This window comes from Haemorhous mexicanus, chromosome 14 (assembly GCF_027477595.1).
Source record: "Haemorhous mexicanus isolate bHaeMex1 chromosome 14, bHaeMex1.pri, whole genome shotgun sequence".
NCBI lineage: Eukaryota > Metazoa > Chordata > Aves > Passeriformes > Fringillidae > Haemorhous > Haemorhous mexicanus.
The window spans coordinates 13,987,607-14,011,332 of NC_082354.1; the positions used below are offsets into that span (position 1 = coordinate 13,987,607).

Consider the following 23,726-nt stretch of genomic DNA (forward strand, 5'->3'; position numbering starts at 1 on the left):
TGCATGGGAGGCAGGGGCCTTGGCATGTGAGCCCTGACACCTGATGCTCAGTGTGCGTTGAGGCAGAGCCAGCTGGACCCGCCAGCCCTGGCGTGTGCAGCCCTTGTGTCTCGTCAGCGAGTTACCTGATCAGGCTGCTGGCTATGCTCTGTCTGCTCTTCCTCTTCTCCCCTGGTACTCAAACAGCCTTGCCACTGCCTCCTGCCTGCTCTGAGTTTCCCTCCTCGTGCCTGTTGGCCCCTTTGTCACTGCTGGTGTCAACAGGCTCTGGGTTTGGGGCTTTTTTAAGCAATCCTTGCACCTGCCACAGCTGTGTGTGGCTGTACAGACACCTCTTCTCAGACACAAGACACAGCAAGTGTTTTACAGCTTTTTAGAAATGCTGCTGCAGTTTGCAGGCAGCTCCTGCACTCAGGTGCCTGGTGGAAGGCAGCAGATCAACCTGTTCACTCCTCTGGAACAACGGAGGGGTTGTTCACAGAGCAACCACAGCTCTCCTCCCTCAATTGCCCTTCCCTAGTGGGAGGACCTGCCAGCACCAACCTCCTGCATTTGGAGGAGTCCAGCCTTCCCTCAGGCTCCAGTGGAAGGTGTGTGCAAATGAGCTTCCAGTGCAGGTATCCCAGGCTGAAATTCTGCTGCAGAGTTCCCTTGGTTTCTTGCTTCATGCCAGCATCTAAGGAGTGACTGCAAAAACTGAGGCTGTGTTAACTAAGTTGGCTAAAATAAGCTGCCAGACTAAGAGCAAGAGCACTTCCCATGCACAGCCCATCTCCCAGAAGTCCTTTAACTCCGATGAAGCCCTGGGAGTTTGCTGCACATGCATGTTGCAATGTGGATATTGTAACATGTGTTCCCAGAGACCCTTTAGTTTTGATAAAACCAGCAGGGTCATGTGGCTGCCATCAGTCACATTAATTTTGGTAGAGTTTACACTGAAATGTCCCACATAGAATCTTTGGGTTGCCCAAGTATCTTGTTGATGTATGTGCTGCTGAAAGAGAGGAACAGAAAAGGTTCCCTTGGAGAAAATGTACCTCTCACTATTCCTTGCTGTAGAGCAAAGAAAGGAATCTGATTGTTGTAACTTTCATGGCCTTGCTCTTTCTTCTGTTTTGCTGCTCAAAGGAGTTGCTGGGGACCTCAGGTGACTCCTTGAGGGTGGGGAGGGCTGTGCTGCAGTCAGTGGAGGTGTGGGAGGAGTGGAAGGAGGTCAGCCTGGGCTTTACCGTGTCCATGTGACAGTGGCTGATAAACACTGGTGTCCCCCTTGTGTGGCAGCAGGCATGGTGCTCATACAGCAAAGGGCTGGTGCTGCAGCTCTCAAAGTGCAGCTGGTGCTGATCTGTGGTTGTATTTAAGAACTTTCTTATGTTCTTACTCAGTCAGCAGCTCCATCAGATCACACCATCCAGTGAGTCAAGCTGAGCTTGGAAAACAGCCATTTCCAACAAGAAAAAAGAAATATACTTTAGTGGTAGTTTCATTGCTCAGGCTTCAACCCTTGTGTTAGGAGAGGTTCAAACAAACACAATGTCCTTTGGGCAGGCCTCTGGATTTCAGGTGTGCCTTCCTCTCCATCCCAGCCACGTCTCACAGCTCTCCTGTGCCAGGGAACAAGGTCTCTGGAGAGCAGGGAGAGGAGCAAGCCCAGACCCCAGAGCTGCTGGGGGAAGGTTCACCACACATGTGCTCAGTCACAGCCATGGGGCTTGGGCTACCAAAGTCTCGGGTGCCTCTATGGGCACAAGGCCGCACCGCACAGGCAGCGCTGAGCCCATGCCCGGATCTGCCTTTGCTCGTTCGTGCCACTTTCAGTGATCCTCGTCGCAGTTTGTGCTGGCCCGGGTCCCTCCCGGCGGGCGGGGCTGCGCCGGCCGCTGAGCGCGGTGCCAAGCGCCGGCCTCTCGGCTCTGCTGTGACAGAGCGTGTCTGGTCCCGCCGAGCCAGGCCTGCGGGGACAATTCTGAACGGGTGTTTGCAAATGAAAGCTGAGAAATGCCACAAATACCAGCCCGAAGAGCGGCGCGGTCTGCGGCGATCCAGGCTGCGTTTCTCGGGATGGTTCACGTTTTGATCAGCCGCTGCTGAGTGTTTTGTGTGATTTTTGTGCCACTGACCGGTCCTTGCACTACTGAATAAAGACCTAATGTCTGCAATTCCCCCAACCTCCATCCTGAACTATGAAAACATTTTTAGTGAAAAAGGGAAATTATCTACAGTTCCAGAGAAGTACATAAATTCAGATGTTTTGCTTATCTTAGTTTTGGTAAGTAAATTGTCACTCATTATCTGGGCAGGGAGAGAAAATTTGATAAACTCTCACCATCCAGGATATACCAGTCTTGAAACCAATAAGTAGAAAGGCACCACTTTCCAAAAGCCATGGAGACCACCACCACTGAGAATCACTGTGATGACAAATTTTTGCAGGAATCAACAAGACAGAGAACAAGAAGATTATTTTAAAAGGTATTTTGCAACGAGCAACATCTATTCCATATTTCCTAGGAAAGGTGTGTCTCTTTTTAAATTATGTTTTGTTACATCTGGCTTCCTCTCCCATTTGAAACAATTGGCTAGAAAAATAATTATATGCTATTAAATTCCTAGTTAGAGTGGAAAGATTTCTTTGCAGCCATGAAGAAGATGGGATGCTTGTGCACTAAATTTACATTCTAGTGGATGCTCTCTATCTCCATATAATCAGATTTTTTTTTGTTGTTTTGTTTTCCTCTTGATTAAAAATAGTGGTGCTCCTCTCAGGACTGGGTTAATATCCCTGGAATTCTTCATTTTCCACCATTCTGTCTGCACAGACAAATTTCTGGTCACAAGGGAGTTCTGCTGGTCTGGTTAATCTGCTGAAAACCAGTTGTGCTCTTTGCTTTTTTTAGGAGACTTCTTTTGTGAAACAAAACCAGCAGATAAATTCTGCTGATTCCCTGTGAATCACCCAGCAGCAATGTCAAAGCTGGGAGGGAAAAATGGGGAGAAGAGCAGGGGATTGGTGAATGGGCGCTGACCTGAAGATTTGACCCAGTGCACACTATTTCAGGTGCTTCCAAAAGATGAATACTCAGTTGCTGGCTCCAGGTACCCCACCAGGGGGGACATGTGGTTAGCAAGAAAGGTTTTCAAAAGTCTATTAACAAAATTATTTACAACTGGTGCTCACACAGGCCATGGTTCACTGGGCCTGAGCACTGAGATATGCCTGGCTGGCAACAGAGGACAAAAGAATTATGAAATTAAGAGTCTACTCAGAGACAAAACACTCTGCACATTTATTACATTATTTTGCCTTGTAAAAAGCTGTGCATACCAGAGAAATGAAAACTTTGGCTTTCCCACCTTATGCATCATCTAGACAGAAAATGTGCAGCTCCCAAGTACCTCTGAACCCCCTCCCTCACCCCTCCCTGCAAGCCTCAGTGGCCTCATAACCAGCAAGTGCAAAATTGGTCATCTTCTAAATCTGGTGCTGATCTCAGCTGACCAGCTTCCTGTAATATCAGCAAATACTTTTGCTTTTGTAAATCTGTTTTTCCCTCCATAATGGGGTGCCAGTGGGACCAGAAATGCTTTGGATCCAGGAATGCACTGTTTGGCAGGAGGAACAAAGAAATTGCTCATCCAGAAGGGCAAAACAGGACTAATGGTTTTGTTTGTTGGGGAGAAACCACATGGAAGTCAAGCCAAGAACTCCTGCATGCCATCAGAAAGGTGCTGTTGGATGCTGCTTTAATGCCAGACATTGATATTAGTCATTAATGAGAAACCACCTCAGTAACTAAAATACAATCAGATCCTGCAATTCTTCTGAGGTTGCAGAGTCTCTCCACAGGTACTGCCCACTGCCCACTAATGTCAGGCTTTCCCTGAAGTTGACAGGGCAGCTGTTCTTCCTGGCCTTCTGGAAACAGTCCAGCTATGACACGTTCCTGATATCCCTTAGCTGCAGGGCATGTTTCATTCTGCTGCTCCCGGCAACTCGATAAAGGCTCCTTCCACCCACTCCAGTCAACCCACCCAGACTGTAACAATACAGCACTCACGAGGGAGTAGGATTGTGCCCATTTGCTTAGTTTAAATTTGCTTAAATTGGTTGTTTCATACAAAGGAACACTTAATTTGATTTCACTGTGTTTTCTGAACCAACAGTAATAATGCTAGATTCATATCAGAGGGTGATTGCTACAGTTCTTTATAAGTAAAGTTATTTTTAAGAATCATTATCCTTTTCTTGACACCAAGATTTTATGCACCATAAAATAAAACCTGGTTTCACCCCTTAAAGAAGGGGAAAGTCTTCAGCTGCTACATAAAAAATCATGAATTTCCATTTGCACTGTCATGTTGTCCTTAATTGTCATTATTATCCACACCTACTGGAAGAGCTGACACATTTTTTTTTTATTTCTCTCATCTGAGACCACTGCAACTATCCATGCTTTCTTATTATTTTACCTCTGTCTGCGGAGCCCCTCCACGGATGTGAACACCTGATGGATGTGCATCCATCCCTGTGCTTGGTTCTGGAATAACAGCAGTTACCCACCTGTTCCCCCGGACATCAGAAATCACAGAAGCACAGAATCAATTAGGTTGGAAAAAACTCAGAGATCATCGAGTCCAACCGATGGCCCAACGCAACTTTGTCAGCCAGGCCATGGCACCGAGTGCCACGTTCAGTCTTTCCTTAAACACCTCCAGGAGCGGTGACTCCACCACCTCCCCGGGCTGCCTGTTCCAATGTCTAATCACCTTTTCTGTGAAGAAATTCTAATGTCCAACCTAAAGCCTGTTCTTAAGCCTGTGTCCCCTTGTCCTGTCGTGGTTTCCCGGGAGAAGAGCCCGACCCCCGCCTGGCTACAGCCCCTGTCGGGGCGCTGTACAGAGCAGTCAGGTCCTCCCTAAGCGTCCTTTTCTCCGGCCAAGCACCCTCAGCTCCCTCCAGAGCTCCCATCAGACTTGTGAATGTGATGTAAAGCTCCAGGGGCTTCACCCAGTTCTGTTACCCTTCTCTGGACCCGGTCCAGCACTTCAATGTCCCTCCTGAGCTCAGGGGCCCAGAACTGGACACAGCATCGTCACCTTCCCATGTCATCCTGAGGGGACGAGGCACGCACAGCGGGCTGTGCGAGGGGAGGCTCAACTCTCAAGACAAGGAGTGGGGACGTGGGGACACCTGCACCCTGCTGGGGTGGGGACAGCCGCACGGAGGGAACAGCTCCGCTGAGGTGTCCCCTCTACCCCGTTCCTCCGACTGTTCCCCGAGCCGCTGCACGCCGTGCCGAGAGCGGCCATGTTGAGGGCGGGGAGCGCGGAGGGCGCGGAGGCGGCGCCGGGGCCGCAGCGGGCGCGGCGCCTCCTGCTCCCGCCGCCCGCTGCCGCCGCCGCTCCTGTCGCTCCCAGCGCCCGCTCCCGCCGCTCCGAGCCGCCCGCAGCCGCCGCCGGCCGGGCCGCGCTCCATGGCGACCCCCAGCCCCTGCATCGTGGTGAGTGCGGGGGCTGCCGCCCGCGGGACGGGGGATGCTGGGCGCCGGGGCCGCTGTGCCCCGCCTGCCCCCCGGAATACGGTGATCTGTGAGGGAACGCGAGGGGTGGCATGGCGTGGCGTGGCGTATCGCATCGTGTGTTGTGTCATGTCGTGCCGCGTCCCTCGGCGCCGGGAGCCGCCGCCCCGCGGAGTCACCTTGAGGGCAGCCCCGGCCTCCCGGCGCCGGGCCCGGGGTGTCTGTCCCGGCCCTCCCTGCCCCCGGCCGGGCACGTCCCTTCCCGGAACGGCCGCGGGTGCCTCGGGGTGGGATCCGCGGGGATCCCGAGCCCGAGGGCGGCGGGCAGAGCCGGCGTTGGCGCCTCTGGAGCGAAGGTGGAAGAACTTCCCCCAGCGCCGCACAACTTCCTATTCCTGTTGCTGTTCGCGGCGTGCGGGAGGCTCCGGTCGGGGGAACCCCACGTGTGTGAGCTGGGTCTGGTTCTGCCGGAGCAGCATCCTTGGTATTTTTGTGTAATTGCTGCATCTGCTTAGGCTCTTAACGCTCATTTTTATTTATCGTTTTAAAGCAAGTGCCAGTGCTGATGAAGTGCGTGCGGTGTCTGATGGCCGAGAGCTGTGACGGCCGCGAGGTTGCGACAGTAAATCCCTGCAGTCCGTAAAAAACCTAATAAAACCTGTAGGAAGGGCCCATTCCCTGCCAGATGCAGAAACGGAAGGTTTAGTAGACACGCTGGATATAACGATGGGTCTGACCAAAGAAAAACCCCATGAGTTTTGGGTAGGACCTGCCTTGTTTCTTAAAATAAGTCCCTGTGGACTGCAGGGACCATGAGCTCGAGCTGTGTGTGTGCAGCTTGCACGGTGCCAGATTTGGAGGGGAGGGCGAAATAATAAATTCCCCATATTAAATACTCATTAAAGATTAATAAAAAAAACCCCATGTAAACAGTTGTCGAACCACTGGCCAGGTAAGTATTTCCACAGGCACTGAAATAAGATTTGAGTCCTGCAAGGGTACTAGTAGCCAAAATGGATACTTAAAATGCCTGCCCTGGTGAGCTGTCAGCCCTAACGTTCTGTTTTCCCTCTAAAATTCTTTTCCACATGGTAATGTTCACCTACATAACCAGAGAGGGAAGTAATTAAAAAAACACGTCACTTTTAAGCTGCAGCAGGGTTAGGGTTCAAGGAAGGCTCTGTTTGATGTAACAGTGTGCCCTGAACCTCAGCAATGTTTGGTATCATTATGTATGTTTGCTAATCCCTTGTCCTAATTAATATGCACTTGCCAGTGTTGCAGGCTGTTTCATACAGGGAGTTTGCCCATCTGGACAGGTTGCTGAAAGCTTTAAATTCAGATTCTGAATAATCTTGAACCTCTCCATTTTGGAAATGGTGGTCAGAGCAGAGTTGCTTCACAGCAGCATAAATTGTAGCTTTGTCCTGCAAACTGGCTCGTGTGTTTTGTTGTGATTGCGTGTTGTGGAGATTTGGAAGGTGTCCATGTCAGAACCTCTGCTTGCTTAATTGCAGATGCAGGTTTTGCATTACACTAGGAAAATTAAAGGGGTTAAAATGCTTGATTATTTTTGTAATGGAACACAGAGTTTCACTGAGGTGTAGTAACTTCAGTTTCCTGCTCTCCACTGGAGGAGAATGTTGTAGGACTTTCACACATTGCATTGCATAACAGCTCACAATATTTCAAGTAACTCTTGTGAACTCTTAGATTACACTTTACTCTGTGTTCAGTGTGACTGATGTTTTTAGAGAGGGAGAAAATAAGGCGGTTCTAGTGAGCATTGTGGGTTTGATAGGTTTTACTCATGGGTTTGATAGTTTTTACTGAATAAAGCAAAGGACTTGAAGTTTCTCAGCACAGACTTTCTGTAAGGCTTTGTAGAAATCTCACCTTGTTTCCTTTTCAGATTGGTGATGATGAACAAGGTTACGACCTGGATTTGTTCTGCATACCTAAACATTATGCAGATGATTTGGAAAAAGTCTATATTCCTCATGGGCTCATCATGGACAGGTTTGTTTGACTTCAGACAGTATACTGATTGCATGAAACTGGAATAAACATCTTCCAGTGATAATTTTGCTGCTTGGAGACTAAATAGATTGCATTTAATTAGAGACTCGAATGAACAATTAATCTCTTTTATTTGGCTTCTCTGAGCATTTGTACATTTGCAGTCATGCTATTCTTTGAAAATTGGTCATAATTCTCAAGCGAAATTTTGTAGTATGTAACAACTTAGGACTTTCTTTCCAGTGTTTCTTTGAAGTTTTGCCTTCTTAAAATCTAACTAGAAGACGTTTTGTTGTGTCAGTTCAGTCTGAAAATAGAGGATCTTGAATTTCCATTAGATATTAGTAAAAGTAAACTATTAATCACATCATTTTAGACTCTCTCATGTTGATGTGGTAGATAAATAACCTCCAACTTTCTCCTGCCTTCCAAGAAAGACATTATCCTCTGCAAATATCAATCTGTCACTTCTGTGGTTGCTGAAATCTGTGATGTGCTATGCAAGTTTATCTCGTGTGATCAGAAATGTGTTCGCAAGCCTACAAGACATTTTTGTTTTACTTTGTGATTGAAAGTTGCTAATTTTCTTTGTGAGAATGAACAACAAATTCAGTGAATTTAAGCCTTATATGAGTGGCGCTGGATGGGTCTTCCAGGGGATCTTGTGACTAGGAATGTGTTTAGATTTTGCTTGGCTCTGTTTGACTAGATACAATGAACGTTCCTATAAAAAAATTCTTTTTAAATATTAAAACTTTACATTGGAAGTCCATATAGAGGAAAAAATTGGACAAAGTACACATCATTAAGGAAGTGATGTAATGTTTATAATAGTTGCCTTTCTCTGAGAAACCTGCTGTCAGCTGGCACACATTAAATGCAGACCATGCTTTCTAAAATAAATGGCAAAATAAATTTAGAAACAATTATTGCAGAAAAATTGTGCAGCATTCTCTTGCTCTGCCTTGCTGGTATTGTATTCTGCTTTCAGGACAAATTTCTGGCATTCTGGTTTGGCAAATTAACATCAACTCTTCAGTTTACAATTGGAGAGTTTTCTTGCTCGTCAGCTGCTGAGGGCTGCTGCCTTTGGGGTTGTGTTAGCTTACATTGCTCTTTGCATGGAAGCTGAACCTGTGTTTGGAAGGAGAAAACACCTTCATGTCTCTTATCTGCCAGTGAAGCAGTTTCAGGGTGTTAAGGTTTGCTTTGGCTGCCTGTGGTAGGAAAACAGGCACATTTGGCAGCACTACAGTTGGATTACCCTTGAAAAGCAAAACTTTGTTGACCAGTAAGGTGTAAAAGTGATGGGCAAATAAATCCAAGCAAAACATGTTTCCAGGTTTGCTCTGTGTGTTTGCTGCTGCTAGGAGTATCAGACGCTGCTGCTGTGATGGACAAGTGAAATATTATGACAGCTCACTCTTCCTTGGTTTTGTTTAGGACGGAGAGACTGGCACGAGAAATTATGAAGGGCATGGGAGGACACCACATTGTGGCACTCTGTGTACTCAAGGGTGGCTATAAATTTTTTGCTGATTTATTAGACTACATCAAAGCCCTGAACAGAAACAGTGACAAATCAATCCCCATGACAGTCGACTTCATTAGGTTGAAGAGTTACTGTGTAAGTATCTATGCAGTACTACAAATTATTAACAGAGGTGGTTTAATATTGTTACTGCCCTAATATGCTAATATTAAACAAATAATTAAGGGAATTAAGAGTCACAAGCCAATTTACACTTTCTCTACCCTATTATGTAATGTGTTTTCTTTTAGACCTTGATATCTCCTCACCCCAGTAAAATCATTAGCTGAGGAGAGAGACCCTTTTACATGCCCTTTACTTGTTCAGCAATTTCCTCTCTGCCCTCTACCCCATCTCTAAAGCTGTGGCTCTAGACTTCTCCTGCAACTGTTATTACAAATTTTAATTCTGAGAGTTTTTATATGGCCCCAGACATCATTCCTGGACAGGATGACTTGAAAGCTGCAGAAATGGTTCTCTATCTCATTTTTGTTTTCATGACCCAAACAATGAACAAAATTAGTTGCATTTGATCATGAGGAAATACTAGATACATAAACCTATCACCAGTTTGTGATTGATGGCCACTGAATATGGCATTACATTTTCAAGACAAGGCATAGGTTACCTTGGGTTTTGATTTTTAGGGAAGGAATTTCTGATTCTGAACACAAGTATTCAACTTTGTAGGGAAACAGAACATTCTGTAACACGAAGTAACTTTTAGGTTTTGCAGAAGGAAGCATAGGGTTATGTTGTGCAGGTCAGGGGAAGAAGCAGATGTTTGTCAGCACAGTATGATTTCTAGCTTACTGACAGCCAAGTCTCGTGGTTTTGGGATTTCAGAAATTTTTTTTTTTTTTTCCCTAAGAGCATCTATAAGATGGAAATAATGACTTTTTTTTGTTTCAGTTCAGAGTGTTTGAATGCATTGTTTAACAATGTTATGCTGCTTGTTCTGTATCAGCAGCTTTGCATTGAAGTCAGGGTTACTTGTCACAGCTGTAGACCACTCCCTATTCCAGCAGAAAAATACAGATACCTGAATTGAAAAAAATCACTCTCATCTTTTGTTTCATTGAAGCATGAAACCTGAAATGGAATCATTTACAGACTTAGTCTGGACTGTTGCAGAACTTGATAAATCCATTATTTCTATCGAGCTCTCCATGAAAGTGTCATGACAAAGCCAGGAGCTGCATGGGGCTTTGGTGCAGTCCTTCTGCAGGACAAGCAGCCCTGCTGCCCGAGGCACACACAGCTGCCTGTCCAGGGGTTACCTGGAGACCACACTCAGGTTTGCAGAGCACGAAGCACTAATTCAGTTATGTGCTTTAATGAGAGTGCAGGGCTGGGCAGAAGGGCTCCTGCCAGCCTTTGGTTGTATCTCACCAGGCACTTTGTGCTTGTGCACTGTGTTAAAATCAGTGAGGGAGAGCAGTCTGAGCCTCTTTTCTGCTGTGTCTCCAAAAAGGGGAGGCTCCTGCCTCAAGTCCTCTTCACCCCCATATTCTCCAGAAAACTGAATGTCTCTATTACAGAACAGTAGGTTAAAGAATAGGAAATTAAGACTTCCACCTGTTTTTTCTTGGAGTGGAAATTGTGTATCTTCTGCTTTCTCCACTTAGGAACACTTCCAATAACTTATTTACCTTGTTTAAAGAATCAGTACAAAGACTACACCCTTCATGCTCTCTACTTTCTAATTCAGAAAAAAATACTGGAGAAATAGTTTGAAACACCTGAAAAAAGTCTCTGCTAAAAAGTAAGGCTGACTTTTAACTGGTGTCCTAGGTGTGTTTTGGTTCATTTCTTTCCTACAGCTGTTTTTGTTTATTCCCCCTCAGAACTACAGTGCTTTGATATTAATAGGGGAGTGAGCAGCAAAGTAAGTTTTATGGAGATTACAATCCTGTTTTTACAATAGAAACAAGTAGATGAGGAGAAAAGCAGAGAAATGTAGACAGAAAGCTGTCGAAGCCAGACAGTTTCCTTGAGGTGTTGGCTTGAGGGTTTTTGATTTTTTTAGCTAGTTCTATAAAAGAATGTTTTTTTGTTCTGGATGAGTGAGGAGCTGCTATGTGATGCCTCCACTAAATGATTCATGAGCATTTCTTTTTTGTAGCCTCTCTTAGGTGGTTATTAATATCCAAATTTAGGTCCTTTAGATTGCATAATTTGATAGAGTGGATAAGATTATCCTATTGTGGACATGTATGTAACAGCTTGACTGGGTCTTCCATCAGTAGTAGTGTCAGAGTGCTAAATCTGCTCTGTAGTTTTGATCGGTGCTTTGCTACAGGAAGGGATCTGTGTTCAGTGGTGTGAAAATCATCACAAACTGTAATGGACAGTTGGAAGTGGAGCTTTCAGCTCTCTTGTTGCTGTCTCTGATGTGATTACTGGATCATGCTGCCTGCCTTTACAGACTGGATAAAAGATGTTAAAAATATCCTGGTCACATAAATGAAGTAGATGAACTTTTGTAATGGTTCTGTAATTGATGTTCTATTCTTGTTTCAAACTGATCATTTAATATTTACAAGCATATGGTTGTTTTTGGGTTGTTTTTTTTTTTTTTTTTTGTGTTGCAATGCAAAATTCATACTGCACCCAAAATAATTGTCTAAGAAAACTGACGTGATCAAGCCATGATTAAACTTTACTTGTAACTCCAGTTTTCCAAGTCCTTATGGATGAATTTTAAGGATCTGGCAAGCTGTTAAGAAATGGAAAGATGGTGTTCGTGATCAGATCCAGCTCTCACTATTCTTGACAAGCAGTTTATGTTACAAGAAGAATGGCTTTTCACCAGTCTCCTGCATTTAAGCATGGAAATTAGCAAATGTTGCTTGTATAGTCATGAAGGGCAGCCAAAAGACAGTAGATGTGTTGCACTGTCACAGGTGAAAATCTGGATTTTTAGTGGAGTATGTGGTAAACTCCGGTTAGGCTGGTCACAGCAATATTCTGTAAGGTCTCTGTTAACCAAACCTTACAGCAGGATACTGTAAGGAACTTAAAATGCCACTTTAAAAGGTGATCTTGGAGTCACTTGAGTCAGGAGTCACAGTCTTGTAAAACATTATTGTTTTCCTGCAGTGACAACAGGGAGGCAGTGGAAACAGATCTAAGCAGTAAAACTCTTATGTGTTAAACCATGAAGCATTAAAGTCTTACCAGTACTGAACTCGGAAATAAGGCTCCTGAAGATAATTAAAACATTGCTTAATGATTAAACAAAGTTCTTGCCAGTGGAAATCTGGTTTTAGCCAATGTCAGAAATCTTTAACTGTTTTTTCACCCTTTCATTGCTCAGGAACTTAGCACCTGCATATGACATCTAATACGAACTGTGAGACACTGTCAAGGTTTAAAGTCAGTTGAGTGTTTTTATGACAGCTTAGATTTACTGAAGCAATATGCAGTGTAGTGATGGTGTACCTGTGCTGCTGTTCAGTTGTCTAAGAACTAATTTGATTTGTTACCAATATTGGCTGTAAACTAAGCATAAGCTTTTCTGGCTATTTTTGTAGCTTATTGTTCTAAATAGCAATCAGTGCCTTGTTTGCTGGCTATTCTTGTTATGATTGCCTATTCTTATTCAGAGTAGGATTTCTAAAGCAATAAAGTTTAAAATGTAAATTACCAGCTATACAGCATCCTGTAGCTTGGAAGCCAGAAGTGCTTTTTGTCCTGTTTCTGTATCTGTACAGAATGCATAGTAAGTCCTTGCTTTTTAGATACATATGTGTATATAATGGTCACAGATTGTGTGTTGATGCAAATCTCTTGTCAAACAGTCTTTAATCTGAAATACCGTCTTTGAAGTTAATCATTTGTAATTTCTTTGTTCATAGAGATGCTGTTGTTGCTGTGCTTCTGAAAGCTTTAACATTTACTAGTTGTGTACTTCACAGTCTTGACATTTACTGCAAGAAGAAAATTGGTTTAATTCTTGTCATGCAAATGTTCACCCTCCTCTTTCTTAGAATGATCAGTCAACTGGAGATATCAAAGTCATTGGGGGAGATGACCTCTCAACCCTGACTGGAAAGGTGGGTACAGCTCTGTGTGTGTCTGTGTTTGTTGCACTGAAGGAGTGGTGGGAATTAATTCTGCTGAGATGTGTAAGGTGCAGCCCATGTCAGGAACACGGGTCCTCATGATAGGCAGTGACAAGAGGAGGAAATAGGAAAATATAAATTGGGAATCTGCTTTTCTCCAGTGATTCTGTGGAGATCATTGAGCCAGATGTCAGGGGTTAAAGCGCCACTGCTCCTGCTCTGTCAGAACACATTATTTTCCCCTTCTCCTCACACATAGGGGATTTTTAAGACATGTGCCAATGTAAAGGATGTAGGTATGACAGAATTGTACATGTCTCTGCAGTAGGACCCTCTTCTCTAGAAGAACAGAAATTGTATGGACTCTGCTTTGATCTCTTTTGCGTATGTCTAAAATTTTCAAAGTCAGAATAATTCAAAGACTGTACTTAACACGAGCTATTGAGAAGAATCTCAGCTAATTGTTATTAGAGCATCAGAAATGTTAAACTACAAAGCAGTTGCTGTTACACATGTAAACATACATAAATGGTGGTGCAAGTATTTAGGTGCACTGGAAATGAGTTTGAAGATTAATAAGAAATTGTATGTTGTCTAGATACTAATGGATTTATTTTTCTTTTTCTTCCTAACAGAATGTTTTGATCGTAGAAGTAAGTATTATGTTTCACTTGGAAGTTCTAATGTGTGACAGGTAAAAGAGTTCTAATAGAAGTTGTTCCTAAGCCAGAAAACCTACAGTTTGTGGTTTCAAGGTTTCCAGCTTCTGATTTCAGGACTGAATTTTGCAAGTGGTCTCTGAATTTGAACTAAGCTGTGTTTTGAATTCTCAAATTGCATTCAATTGCTGTATTTAACCAGGAAAGCATCCATCTAAAATGGTTTGTATTTTCTTTCAGTTTTCTGAGATTTTGTCAATTCTAAAATGTCTCATTTTTTCCTTTTTTTTTTTTTTTTTTTAAGTAGCCTGAAAAAAAAGTGATACTAAGCGTGTTATTGTTCTGGGTTCATCCCAGCAAGTTAGGAAACTAAACTGCAGAGGTAGAAAGAGATTCCTGGTGTGAGTATCCTAAAATACATGAAAAACAGATCTAAGCTCAGTGTCCCTATGTGGAGTTTGTGTAGAGAATAGTGGCACAGAGAATGCTAATTCTTAATTGGCATTTTGCAATTGCTGAATTCCCATTCCTCTGTCTTGTCATGGTTCTCTGGGTGATACCAGGTTCAGTACAGCTCAGTTTGATTGCCTGGTAGGTGCTGTTGCTTAGTTCCTGCTTTCATACCTCTGTCTTGATGAACACCATTGCTAATGTGCAGCCAATGTCACTTTCCTTGAGTACAATTGACAATTTCAGGGTAGGGAGGAAGCAGCAGTAGACAGGAAAAGCGGATGTGCAATCTAATGATGTGTTAAGGCTCCAAATATGGAAATGGCATGTTTGTAAGCAAAGAAACAACTATGGCAACTGATGCATTAGCCAGAGGAAAGGATGTTTCCTCCCATAAAATGTGTTTCTATGTATTATTTTTCTAATTTGAGAAGGTTATATTATTCCACAGGAAGCACATGCGGTTCCAAAACTCTTACCAAAATAGTATGTACACAGCAGTCATTGTGTGATCAGTGGTGTCCTTTGAAGTATATTTTCCTTCAGATAGACAGATGTGTTTAATTATGTATCTGCTCCATTTCAGATGAATGTAATCCCCAGATTAGGTTAGTTTCTGAATTGTTTAGTGAATCATCTGTCCATTGACTCATCTTACAGAGTCAGATATGAACATTTACTGGTCACCATTTTAACCGTCAAATGGTAAAATGCACATCTATTGTAAATTTAATGTCTCAAGTTCTAGGCTTTACTGAATCCCTTTAATGTCCATAAAAATTCTGTACAAAATGGAAATTCATCTCCAATTAAACACCTCATCACACAACAGAAAATCAGTAATAGGTTCTGGTTTTCTCTTAGAGCATGGAAGTAGCTGTTTATTTACCAACTTTGATTTTTATCTATATACCTGTACATCTTCAACTTCTCTGGAGTTTAATGTTTAAAAGCGTTGAGTGTTAATGGTAATGCTGACAGGTGCTCTGTTGAGTTTGTTGTTTGATTTTTATTTTAATTAGGAGTCATGGGAACATCAGCTGAAACCAGGATATTGCTGCTGCTTTGCTGTCTGCTTCCTTCACTTCAAAAAGATTTGATTTTAGGCCAGGGCAAGGACTGTCCCTCTTAAAGATGATGTGATTGTTTAGTCCAAATGAGGCCATTTTTGATGCTTCAGTTTCAAGCCATATATTCTCTTTTTATTTTCTGTTTATATGTGCAGTGAATAGAATTAAAATGCTGTGTCAAAATTTATTTTAGTGTGTTTTAGACTTCAGAACTGCATTTAGACTTCCCTGTGCAATTTCTTCAGGTATTTCTTGGCTCTGTGAAGTAAATTGTACTCCTTTCCCTTTAACTGCAGTAATGAGTTGTTCTGCCTGTTTTCCCTTCTTGCTTTTCTTCCTGTAGAATACTCTGTAACTGAGCTCAACAGCAAGACTAACATTACTCTTATCATACTCAAATTAAACATTATCTCATTGCTGCAAGGAGCACAATAGCCAGAAGGAGCCAAGCAGGTCATTGCAGTAACTGCTTGGTCAGCAACTGCTTCCAAAGCCATGGTTATCCACAACAATTAAGCACTCTTGTTAATGTGTGTGATCACTTTACCCAGTGTGGTTGTGTAAGCCCAGCTCTGTGTTTTTGCCACCTGGATTTGGTTGTGAGCATTTTTACAGGCTGTAGTTTGCCATATTTTCATGCTGCTGTGGATGAGTAATTTCAGTGGTTGAACTTGAAAGTGCTGCTCTGACATGGTTAATATTCTGTCTTACATGAGTGTTTTTATTTTCAGGATATAATTGATACTGGTAAAACAATGAAAACATTGCTGTCTCTGCTTAAACAGTACAATCCAAAGATGGTGAAAGTAGCCAGGTAAATTTTTGATTATTATTTGTGCTGGTTTTCACCTTAAGAAGGTTAAAAAAACCTCCCAAACCAACAAGTAAAAACAAACAGAACACATTTCCATGGAAGAGAAACAGGAGGGAATATTTCTGCAGGAGTCATATGTGATGTGATCTGTTGAAGTCAATACTTGTTTAAACTCCTAAAGCACTTTTGCATATTGTAAGCACATATATATGGTAAGGATATTGGAAACTGTTCTTTCCAGTCTTATTGCTGGAAAAATTCCTGTACTTCAGAAGGGCATAACTTGTGCATGCCTGGAACACCTCTTGCCAGCCATATTATGGTAAGGTTTGGGGGCTTTTGCCACTGAAGTCCAAGTTCAGAAGTATCTAGAAGAATTGAAATCTTTTGGTCTTAAAAGAAATAACATCTCAAGTTAATAGAGGTATTTTCAGCACAAATTTAGTGCATAAATGTAGACTTTAATTAGAAAGGAGAATACGAAAAATGAGTGGTTGTCACTTAGCTGTATGTAGTATCTCTCCAAAGATGTTTGTTTCTGCTGGCACTGTCTGCAACTTCACTATACTGCAGTGGTGTACCTGTGCAATGGAGATTTTCTATTTTTCCTTCTTTAATTGTGGACTTTAATTAGTTTGCACACTAACATGAGTGAGTGTGTAGTGTGCATAGTGCCAGCTGAGCTTTAGAGGTCATTCTGTGAGAGTCACCCAGCCATATGCTCTTCCAGGCTTTTCTGCTTAGTTACACCTTTAATCAATTCATTTCAAAACATTTCATAATTAAATAACTTGCAACCAACAAGAAATATTGAGGATGATATTGTGTTATTAACCAATATCAACATTCCTCCTACTTCTTTTTAAATTGCATCTGTTGCACTGCTATGCTGTGGTTGTGTATTTTTTAATAAAAGCATAATGATTGCTGGGGATTAGAGATAAAGCAGAGCTGGGTGTAATATCTAATCACTTGTGTTGCCATAACAATGTCAAAGCAGTTGTTAGACTTACCAGAGCAGCTCTTCTTGCTGATAATCTGGAGGTGACCTGCTGAAGGTGAGGCCGTTGTGGATTTCTTCCTGGCCAGTTTTTAAATATGTGTCACTGAAAAATGTTGTAACACTACAGTGTAAATCTTAAGTATAATAAATATAATAAAATATAATAGATATCAATATAATTAAATAAATATAATAAATACAATTTTTATATATAATATTTGCAAAGACCAATTTCCTGTATTTTAAACCTGTGGAAGTAATTTGGGTCTGCCCAGGGAAAGACCTGACTAGGGAAACATGATCATTCTAGGTAATCTTATATGTTCTTACTCGCTTGACTTCTCTCTCTTATATATCTTTTCTTCTTTGTTAATTTTTTGGTTGTTGTTTTGTTGTTGCAGTTGTTGATTGGGTTGGGGTTTTTGAGCTTTTTGTTTGGTTTGGGTTTTTTTTTTTTTTAGGTTTCTATTTATTTTCCTTCAGACGATTGAGTAGTTGCAGTAGGGAGATACGAACTAATGCCAGCACTATTTTGGGGTTTCTTTGATCAAATTCTACACCAATTCTCAAAAATTAGGTTTCTCAATTAGAAGTTCCAGAAACTAAAATCGAATCTGTGACTGTGGCAAATGAAGCCACATCTTCAGGGGTGATCCAGGAGGGAAGGGGGTCTGTGCTTAGTGTGCGGAGTTATGCTGGTCCTGTTTGCATTCAGCCAACAACCACCTTTTCCTCAGACAGACAAATGTCAGGTCTGTGGGATTGTCTTACAAGAGGTAGAGGTGCTCTGCTGAATAATGAGCAAATCAAACCAAGTTAGCAGGGCATTTCTCTCTACCACAGTACCCCCCAGCTCTGTATCTCCATGCTTTTTATCCTTCTGACCATTAATTCTGATCATCAGAATCAATTACATTTACTTTATGGGGGTAACTAGTACTTCCAGTGAAAAGCAGTTAAGGACAAGTTGTGCAGTTGAGGTCACATTCAAGCAGCTAAACTTTTCCTTCATAAAACTTGGGCTTTTGTTGGGCTTTTTTTCTTGGGCCACATCCCAGATTGTTGAATCTTTACCTACAAGGTAAATTGCACCTGAAGTTCCCAACGTACATAAAATCCCACTAAGTGACTTTTCACAGTGAAAATCCATCCAGATCAGTGTCTCCCAGCCTTTTCCTTGCAGACCTGTTAGTCAGGAAGTTTTGATTTTGTCATTATGATCTTTTGTACCTGCAATAAAGTAATGGTTTGAAATATGTGTAATTAGGCTGTCAGTTATGCACACTTAGGCTTAACTCAGCTTCTTTGTCATCAAAACAGTGTCATATATTTGTACATAGTGCTTTTCCATGTTTCAGCTGTAGATTAATTTTATTTGACAGTTTGCTGGTGAAAAGAACTCCTCGAAGTGTGGGATACCGGCCGGACTGTAAGTGACTTTTGACAACCACTTTTCATTATTAAAAGTGTGTCTGTGTATTGTGTACCTTTTGCTCAAAGTCCAAGGATGTTCCAAATAGGTTTTGGAATTATTCTTGATAAAGTTTGCTCTTATTTAGATAATTAAATATTTGAAATGTACTTTGAGACAGTTAATTAGGATTTGTAACATTTGCAACATTTTATTATATTGAAAACCAAACTTTGATATTTTGGTCTAGGTTACACCTTTGTCATGTGCAAATTCTCTCAACTTGCATGTAGTCAAATGCTTCAGTCAGTGGAATCTGCTGGATTCACCTTTTGACACTTTTGGGAGTGATTTGTGTGCCTTGGCCTAGCTACCTCCTGCCACTTGGCTGTCCCCCAGAATGTGGGGGGGACTACATGGGGTAGCAGGTCTGAAAAAAGTTTAGTGTTAAAATATCTAAATTGGCACTGGTTATGTCTGGGCATCTGAATTACTCCCTTCTTGTCTTCTCCTGTCTATCCCAAGTTTGTGAGTGAAGGAACAGCATCCACAGCAGACAGTGGTGGGAGTGACAGCTCCTCCTGCCTTGTGCAGGGCTGTGTGTTTTAACCATGTTCCAGAGGCTAAGTTCCTCTTCCATTCATTATGGAAGTGAAGAGAATTGAGCAGCAGAATCACATCCTCTTCCTCCTCCTTTGCAAGGTTGTACAGTGCTCTGTAAGTGAAGCTTTTCCATGCCTCAAGGCTTCATTGAGGTGTTCCCCTCATTCAAGGACGCCCCTCATTCCTGGGATCTCATTAGAGGCTTAGCTGGGCTAATGGTGCCTTTGGAGCATCTTGCAGCAGATGACTTGTTTTGCCATCTGTCCCCAGAGACAACCTGTCAGAGCAGGACATGTGAGTTCTGAAGGAGACAGCAAGGCAGAAGTGGCTGGGCCTCCGTTTTATCCCTGTTTTGTGAGGCCCAGTAAGTGTTAATCATCACCTTTGTTTTTCTAAAAGTACCCACAGCCTTTTATTTGAATTGCACAGTTTATCTCCCTGCTTTCCTCATTGTAGCCAGGGAGAGAAAAAGACACAGCTTTCCTGCTCAGGAGTCTTTCATTTTAGCATGAGGGGGAAAAGCCCTTTGGAAATGTTATATTTTTGATAATTACAATTTTTTTTTGTAATTTTATAGCGTGTGTAGACAGGATGGACTAGTCCTGCCTGACAAAGTGTCCTGCTAGAGTTCAGACAATCTGGAATGGCTGATATCCTCTTTTTAGGCAGACTTTTTCTGAGATAAAAATCACAACCAAACACAAAACCCAGCAACAAACCAAAGCCAAAAGCAAACCCAAAGCAACCAACCCACACCTGTTTTTGAAACCTGCAAATGACCCTTCCTGCAGCCCTGTCTGGAGTGCAGCTCCAGTGCTGTGAGGGGCACTTGTTTTGTGCTCACAAATCCACTGCTGCTGCACTGGCACATCGGGCATCTAGGAAGTGCCAGGAAGGATTGGCACTTCTGCACATATTTGCAAAGTCAGAGGACATTTTTAAGGAATTTTACATTCTCATAATAATATCCTGTCAGGAAATTTAAGAGGTTCCATTAATTTCTTGCAGACTAGCACCAGGCAGCTGTGTGGGAACCAATAAATACATCTATTTAATTTCCTTTAGTTGATAAATCAACAAAGTAAGTTAAAATTGTAAAATGGCTGAAATATTGATCTGAGGGTACTAGAGTGGAAGAAATAAAATTACTTGCATCTATATCTATAAAATTCCATATTGTCTTTGTAAAAAGATCTGGTGAACTCTAGGGGGTTCTTTTTCTAACACTCTGGTGACTTATGGTCTTTTTCAGTTGTTGGATTTGAAGTGCCAGACAAATTTGTTGTGGGATACGCCCTAGATTACAATGAATACTTCAGAGATTTGAACGTAAGTAATTTTTCCCGTATGTTTTTCTCCATTGAAAACTGGGGAGGAGGAAGGAAGGGAAATCTCCTTACATCATTCTCCCTGCTCTTTAAATCATGCCTCATGTTCCAGTGATGAGAACGAGCCTGAGAGCAGCAGGGTAGTGTTTGGAGCTCTGATAAAACAAAAAAAATAATTTTGCTGCATGCAGAGTGGAGGCAGCACAACTGTCAGCTTTGAAATAATGTGAAGTTTGTGTGGAGTTTCTTGTCTCACCAGATGTCTGCAACAAATAAGTGCATTTGCTTAGTTATGTCAGAGTTAAAGAAGAGAGACCTGTGAAGAAGTTAAGAAGGGCTTACATTTTATTATTTTTATCATTAACTCTTCATCTGGGTCTCAGCAGACCCAGCAGACACTGGGTGGGACAATTAGGAGAGGAGAAAAGAAGGCAATGTGGAGATTTTTGGAACAGAAAAAGGCCCAAGTTTTTCTGCATAAACAGTGCCAGAAGATTCTTCCTCCTGAAGTGTGTACAGCACACTTGTGTTGCTTTCAGAAGCTTGTTATTGATGTCAAACCTTGGTCTCTTAGGTCACTTTCCTAACAAGAGCTTTTTATTTTATTTTGTTTCAGCATATCTGTGTGATCAGCGAGACGGGGAAGCAGAAGTACAAAGCATGAAAGCAGAGTTCAAGTGACAACAGAGCTTTGAAATGTTTTGTTTACTGAGTCCTATCTTTCACAGGCTTCAGCTCTGGTACACCAGCTACACTTGTAGAATGCCCCAGCCCCATTGCCATATGCTCACTGTAATTTATTGCATGTACAATATAAGAGCTCGTCTTGTTCATTTATATGTTAGAAATGTAAACAATTAGTGCAGTTCTGCACTCCTGATTTTGATTTGCACTATGACACTACCGACTATCGCTGCCCCTGGTTGGGTCGTGCTGTTTGTGAGCTCCAGAGTCTAACTCTTGCAGTGGTAAATTGCTTAAACCTCATCAACCCAGAACTGAAATAGTTCAAGTACTGTAAATGTAAAGCATTTTATGATAGGGAAGTCTATTAGTAATATTTTTAAAATCTGTAATTTAAGTTTTATATTTTAATGCACAGATGTGATTGTGATTAATGGATAGTTGCACCTTTGGGTGGTAATAAAGCACGAGGAGCAGCCAGTTACAGTATCTGTAATCTCCGAGGAGCTCATCCAGATCTCCTGGAGTTGCCTTACTGCTGTAAAGGAAGTCTGGGTGAAAAGTATGTTTTTCCTTTTTTCTTTTTTTTTTACAGATGGAATGACAAAACAGAATGTTTAAAATCTAGTTTTAGTTGAGCTGCCTATTTCTGTTAGATTTTTTTTCTTTAAAAATATCCATCAGTCTGTGGAATTGCCTTTTAAATTTAAACAATTTTAATATATTTGTGGGGGAAAAAAAAGAAGTATGGTAATGTTTACTTTATAAGATCTACAAAGCAAAGTACTTTAAATAAAGGCTGTCTCTTTAAAATAAGCCCCACACATCTCTTCCACTCATTCTGTATATTAAAGTGCTCTTGAAATTTTCTTCTCAATATTTTCATAAGTGCTTGTGACAGTGAAGGCAGATTCTACATTTGTTACCTTTGTAGAGCTTTTGGTTAATGTAATCCTGTCTAAGAGGGAGGTGATAAAAGTGCTGTGGGAAGATACTGAAACAATTGCATATTCTCCAACCAAACCAAATTCCAGAGAGAACAGTCCTTTGTTCTGTCTTGGCAAAAATGAAGAGTGGAGGTTATATGTCCATTAAATTTATCCATGTGGGAAAAAACCCACAAAAACCCAGAACCATTTTGTAAGTAATCCTTTTGGTTTGTTTCATTAGCACTCCTGTTCATGTGGAGTCCAGTTCTGAACACGGCAGCCCAGCTCACACCTGTGTTTGTGCTGTGCTTTTTGGTTCTTGTTCTTCTGCATGTGGATTCTCCCACCACATCCTCAGATTTAATGCTGCTCAGTGCCTAATACACCATGGAGTTTTTGAAATATTCTGTTTTGAAAGATTTTTCTCTGGTTTTGAAGTTTGAGTCTGTACTTTTCCAAGAACTGCACACTACTGCCCATCCATAGCCTGCTCAGTTACAGCTGACCTAATATTAATAATATTAATAGCAGACCTAAAATACCAATTCACACAATGTAATTCACATCAAATGACCACATTTCTGGGAGATCTATTTGTAAATCAGAATTCTCTTTAACAAATATTAGAACACTGATCAAAATTATACTGTAGGTTATTCTTTCAAAGAGCTTTTGTTCCATTGCACTACAAAGTCTGATTGCATTTCTGGATTTGTCCTAAATCACCTTTGTGTATCTGCCTGTTCAAGAACCTGTGACTTGTTGCAAAAATATGCAGAACATCTCCAAGAAGAGGAAATAATGAGTCTCCTGAAAGGTTTTCCAGGCATGGTTAAGACAATTACTGACACGATGTGATTTGGGAAAGAGAGGACGGGTTGGGTTAGTCATACAAGGGGTTTATCTTTCCAACTGTAGCTGGAGCAGGGAATTCCTGCTGGGTCTGCTGGGGACAGGGGTTAGAATTGCATGGACTGTGTGGGCACAGCAGGGGTTTGGGAAGATGCTGTTGAGCCACGCTGGCCCCAGGAGTGGTGCTACAGCAGCACAGGTCTGCCTTCTACCACACCACCCGTGTCTGATGGAAAAGGTTTATACTTCAAATCTCACTGAATGTTCCCACATTTCAGCTGCTGTGGAACAGACACTGAGGTTTTTTCACTTCACATAGGTGCTTGTCAGGTCAAGTTCATCACACAGAGAGATTCCTTATTCAAAAGCTTTTGTTGGTCTGAAAATTGTTCAGATGAAAGGTTACCCCCACCCTCACCCTTGCTGGAATAGTTCTATCTACTGCAGCCTTTCACAGCTGCTGTTTGTGCACAACAGGAAGATAAATCCTCACTTGAAAAATGTTGAAACTGCAATTGTGACTTTTTGTTTGGTAATTTTGGTTGAAAGACTGGGGGTTTAGTCACATCTTTGCAAGTTAAACAGCTTTATACGACCCAGACATATATTAAAGCATTATGAAAGCACAGAGGAGTGTCTTGTATTTGAACATTTATGTGCCATTTGAAATTCATTATAGTTCCATATTTTATGAATCACAAATGTATTCTGGAAAAATAATTTCGAATATTTATAGGCTTTGCTACACTGTCTCTCCCTGTGACATCTGGCATTTCTGTACATTTTG

The 23,726-nt window shown here is 42.0% G+C and overlaps 1 protein-coding gene across 1 annotated transcript; it reads left to right on the top strand.

Annotated features, from left to right (window-relative positions):
* The first annotated feature begins 5,371 nt into the window (after nt 1–5,371).
* HPRT1 (hypoxanthine phosphoribosyltransferase 1) lies at nt 5,372–22,035 on the top strand. Its single transcript, XM_059858957.1, has 9 exons — nt 5,372–5,501; nt 7,432–7,538; nt 8,982–9,165; nt 13,062–13,127; nt 13,772–13,789; nt 16,047–16,129; nt 18,515–18,561; nt 20,399–20,475; nt 21,091–22,035. Exons 1-9 carry the CDS (start codon nt 5,475–5,477, stop codon nt 21,136–21,138), a joined length of 657 nt encoding a protein of 218 aa, XP_059714940.1. The 5' UTR covers nt 5,372–5,474; the 3' UTR covers nt 21,139–22,035.
* Nucleotides 22,036–23,726: the final 1,691 nt, after the last annotated feature.

Coding starts and splice junctions, on each gene's coding strand:
- HPRT1 (XM_059858957.1), top strand. CDS start 5,475: ATGGCGACCCCCAGCCCCTGCATCGTG. Junction 5,502..7,431: donor CCCCCAGCCCCTGCATCGTG/GTGAGTGCGGGG, acceptor TTTCCTTTTCAG/ATTGGTGATGATGAACAAGG. Junction 18,562..20,398: donor TGTGGGATACCGGCCGGACT/GTAAGTGACTTT, acceptor GGTCTTTTTCAG/TTGTTGGATTTGAAGTGCCA.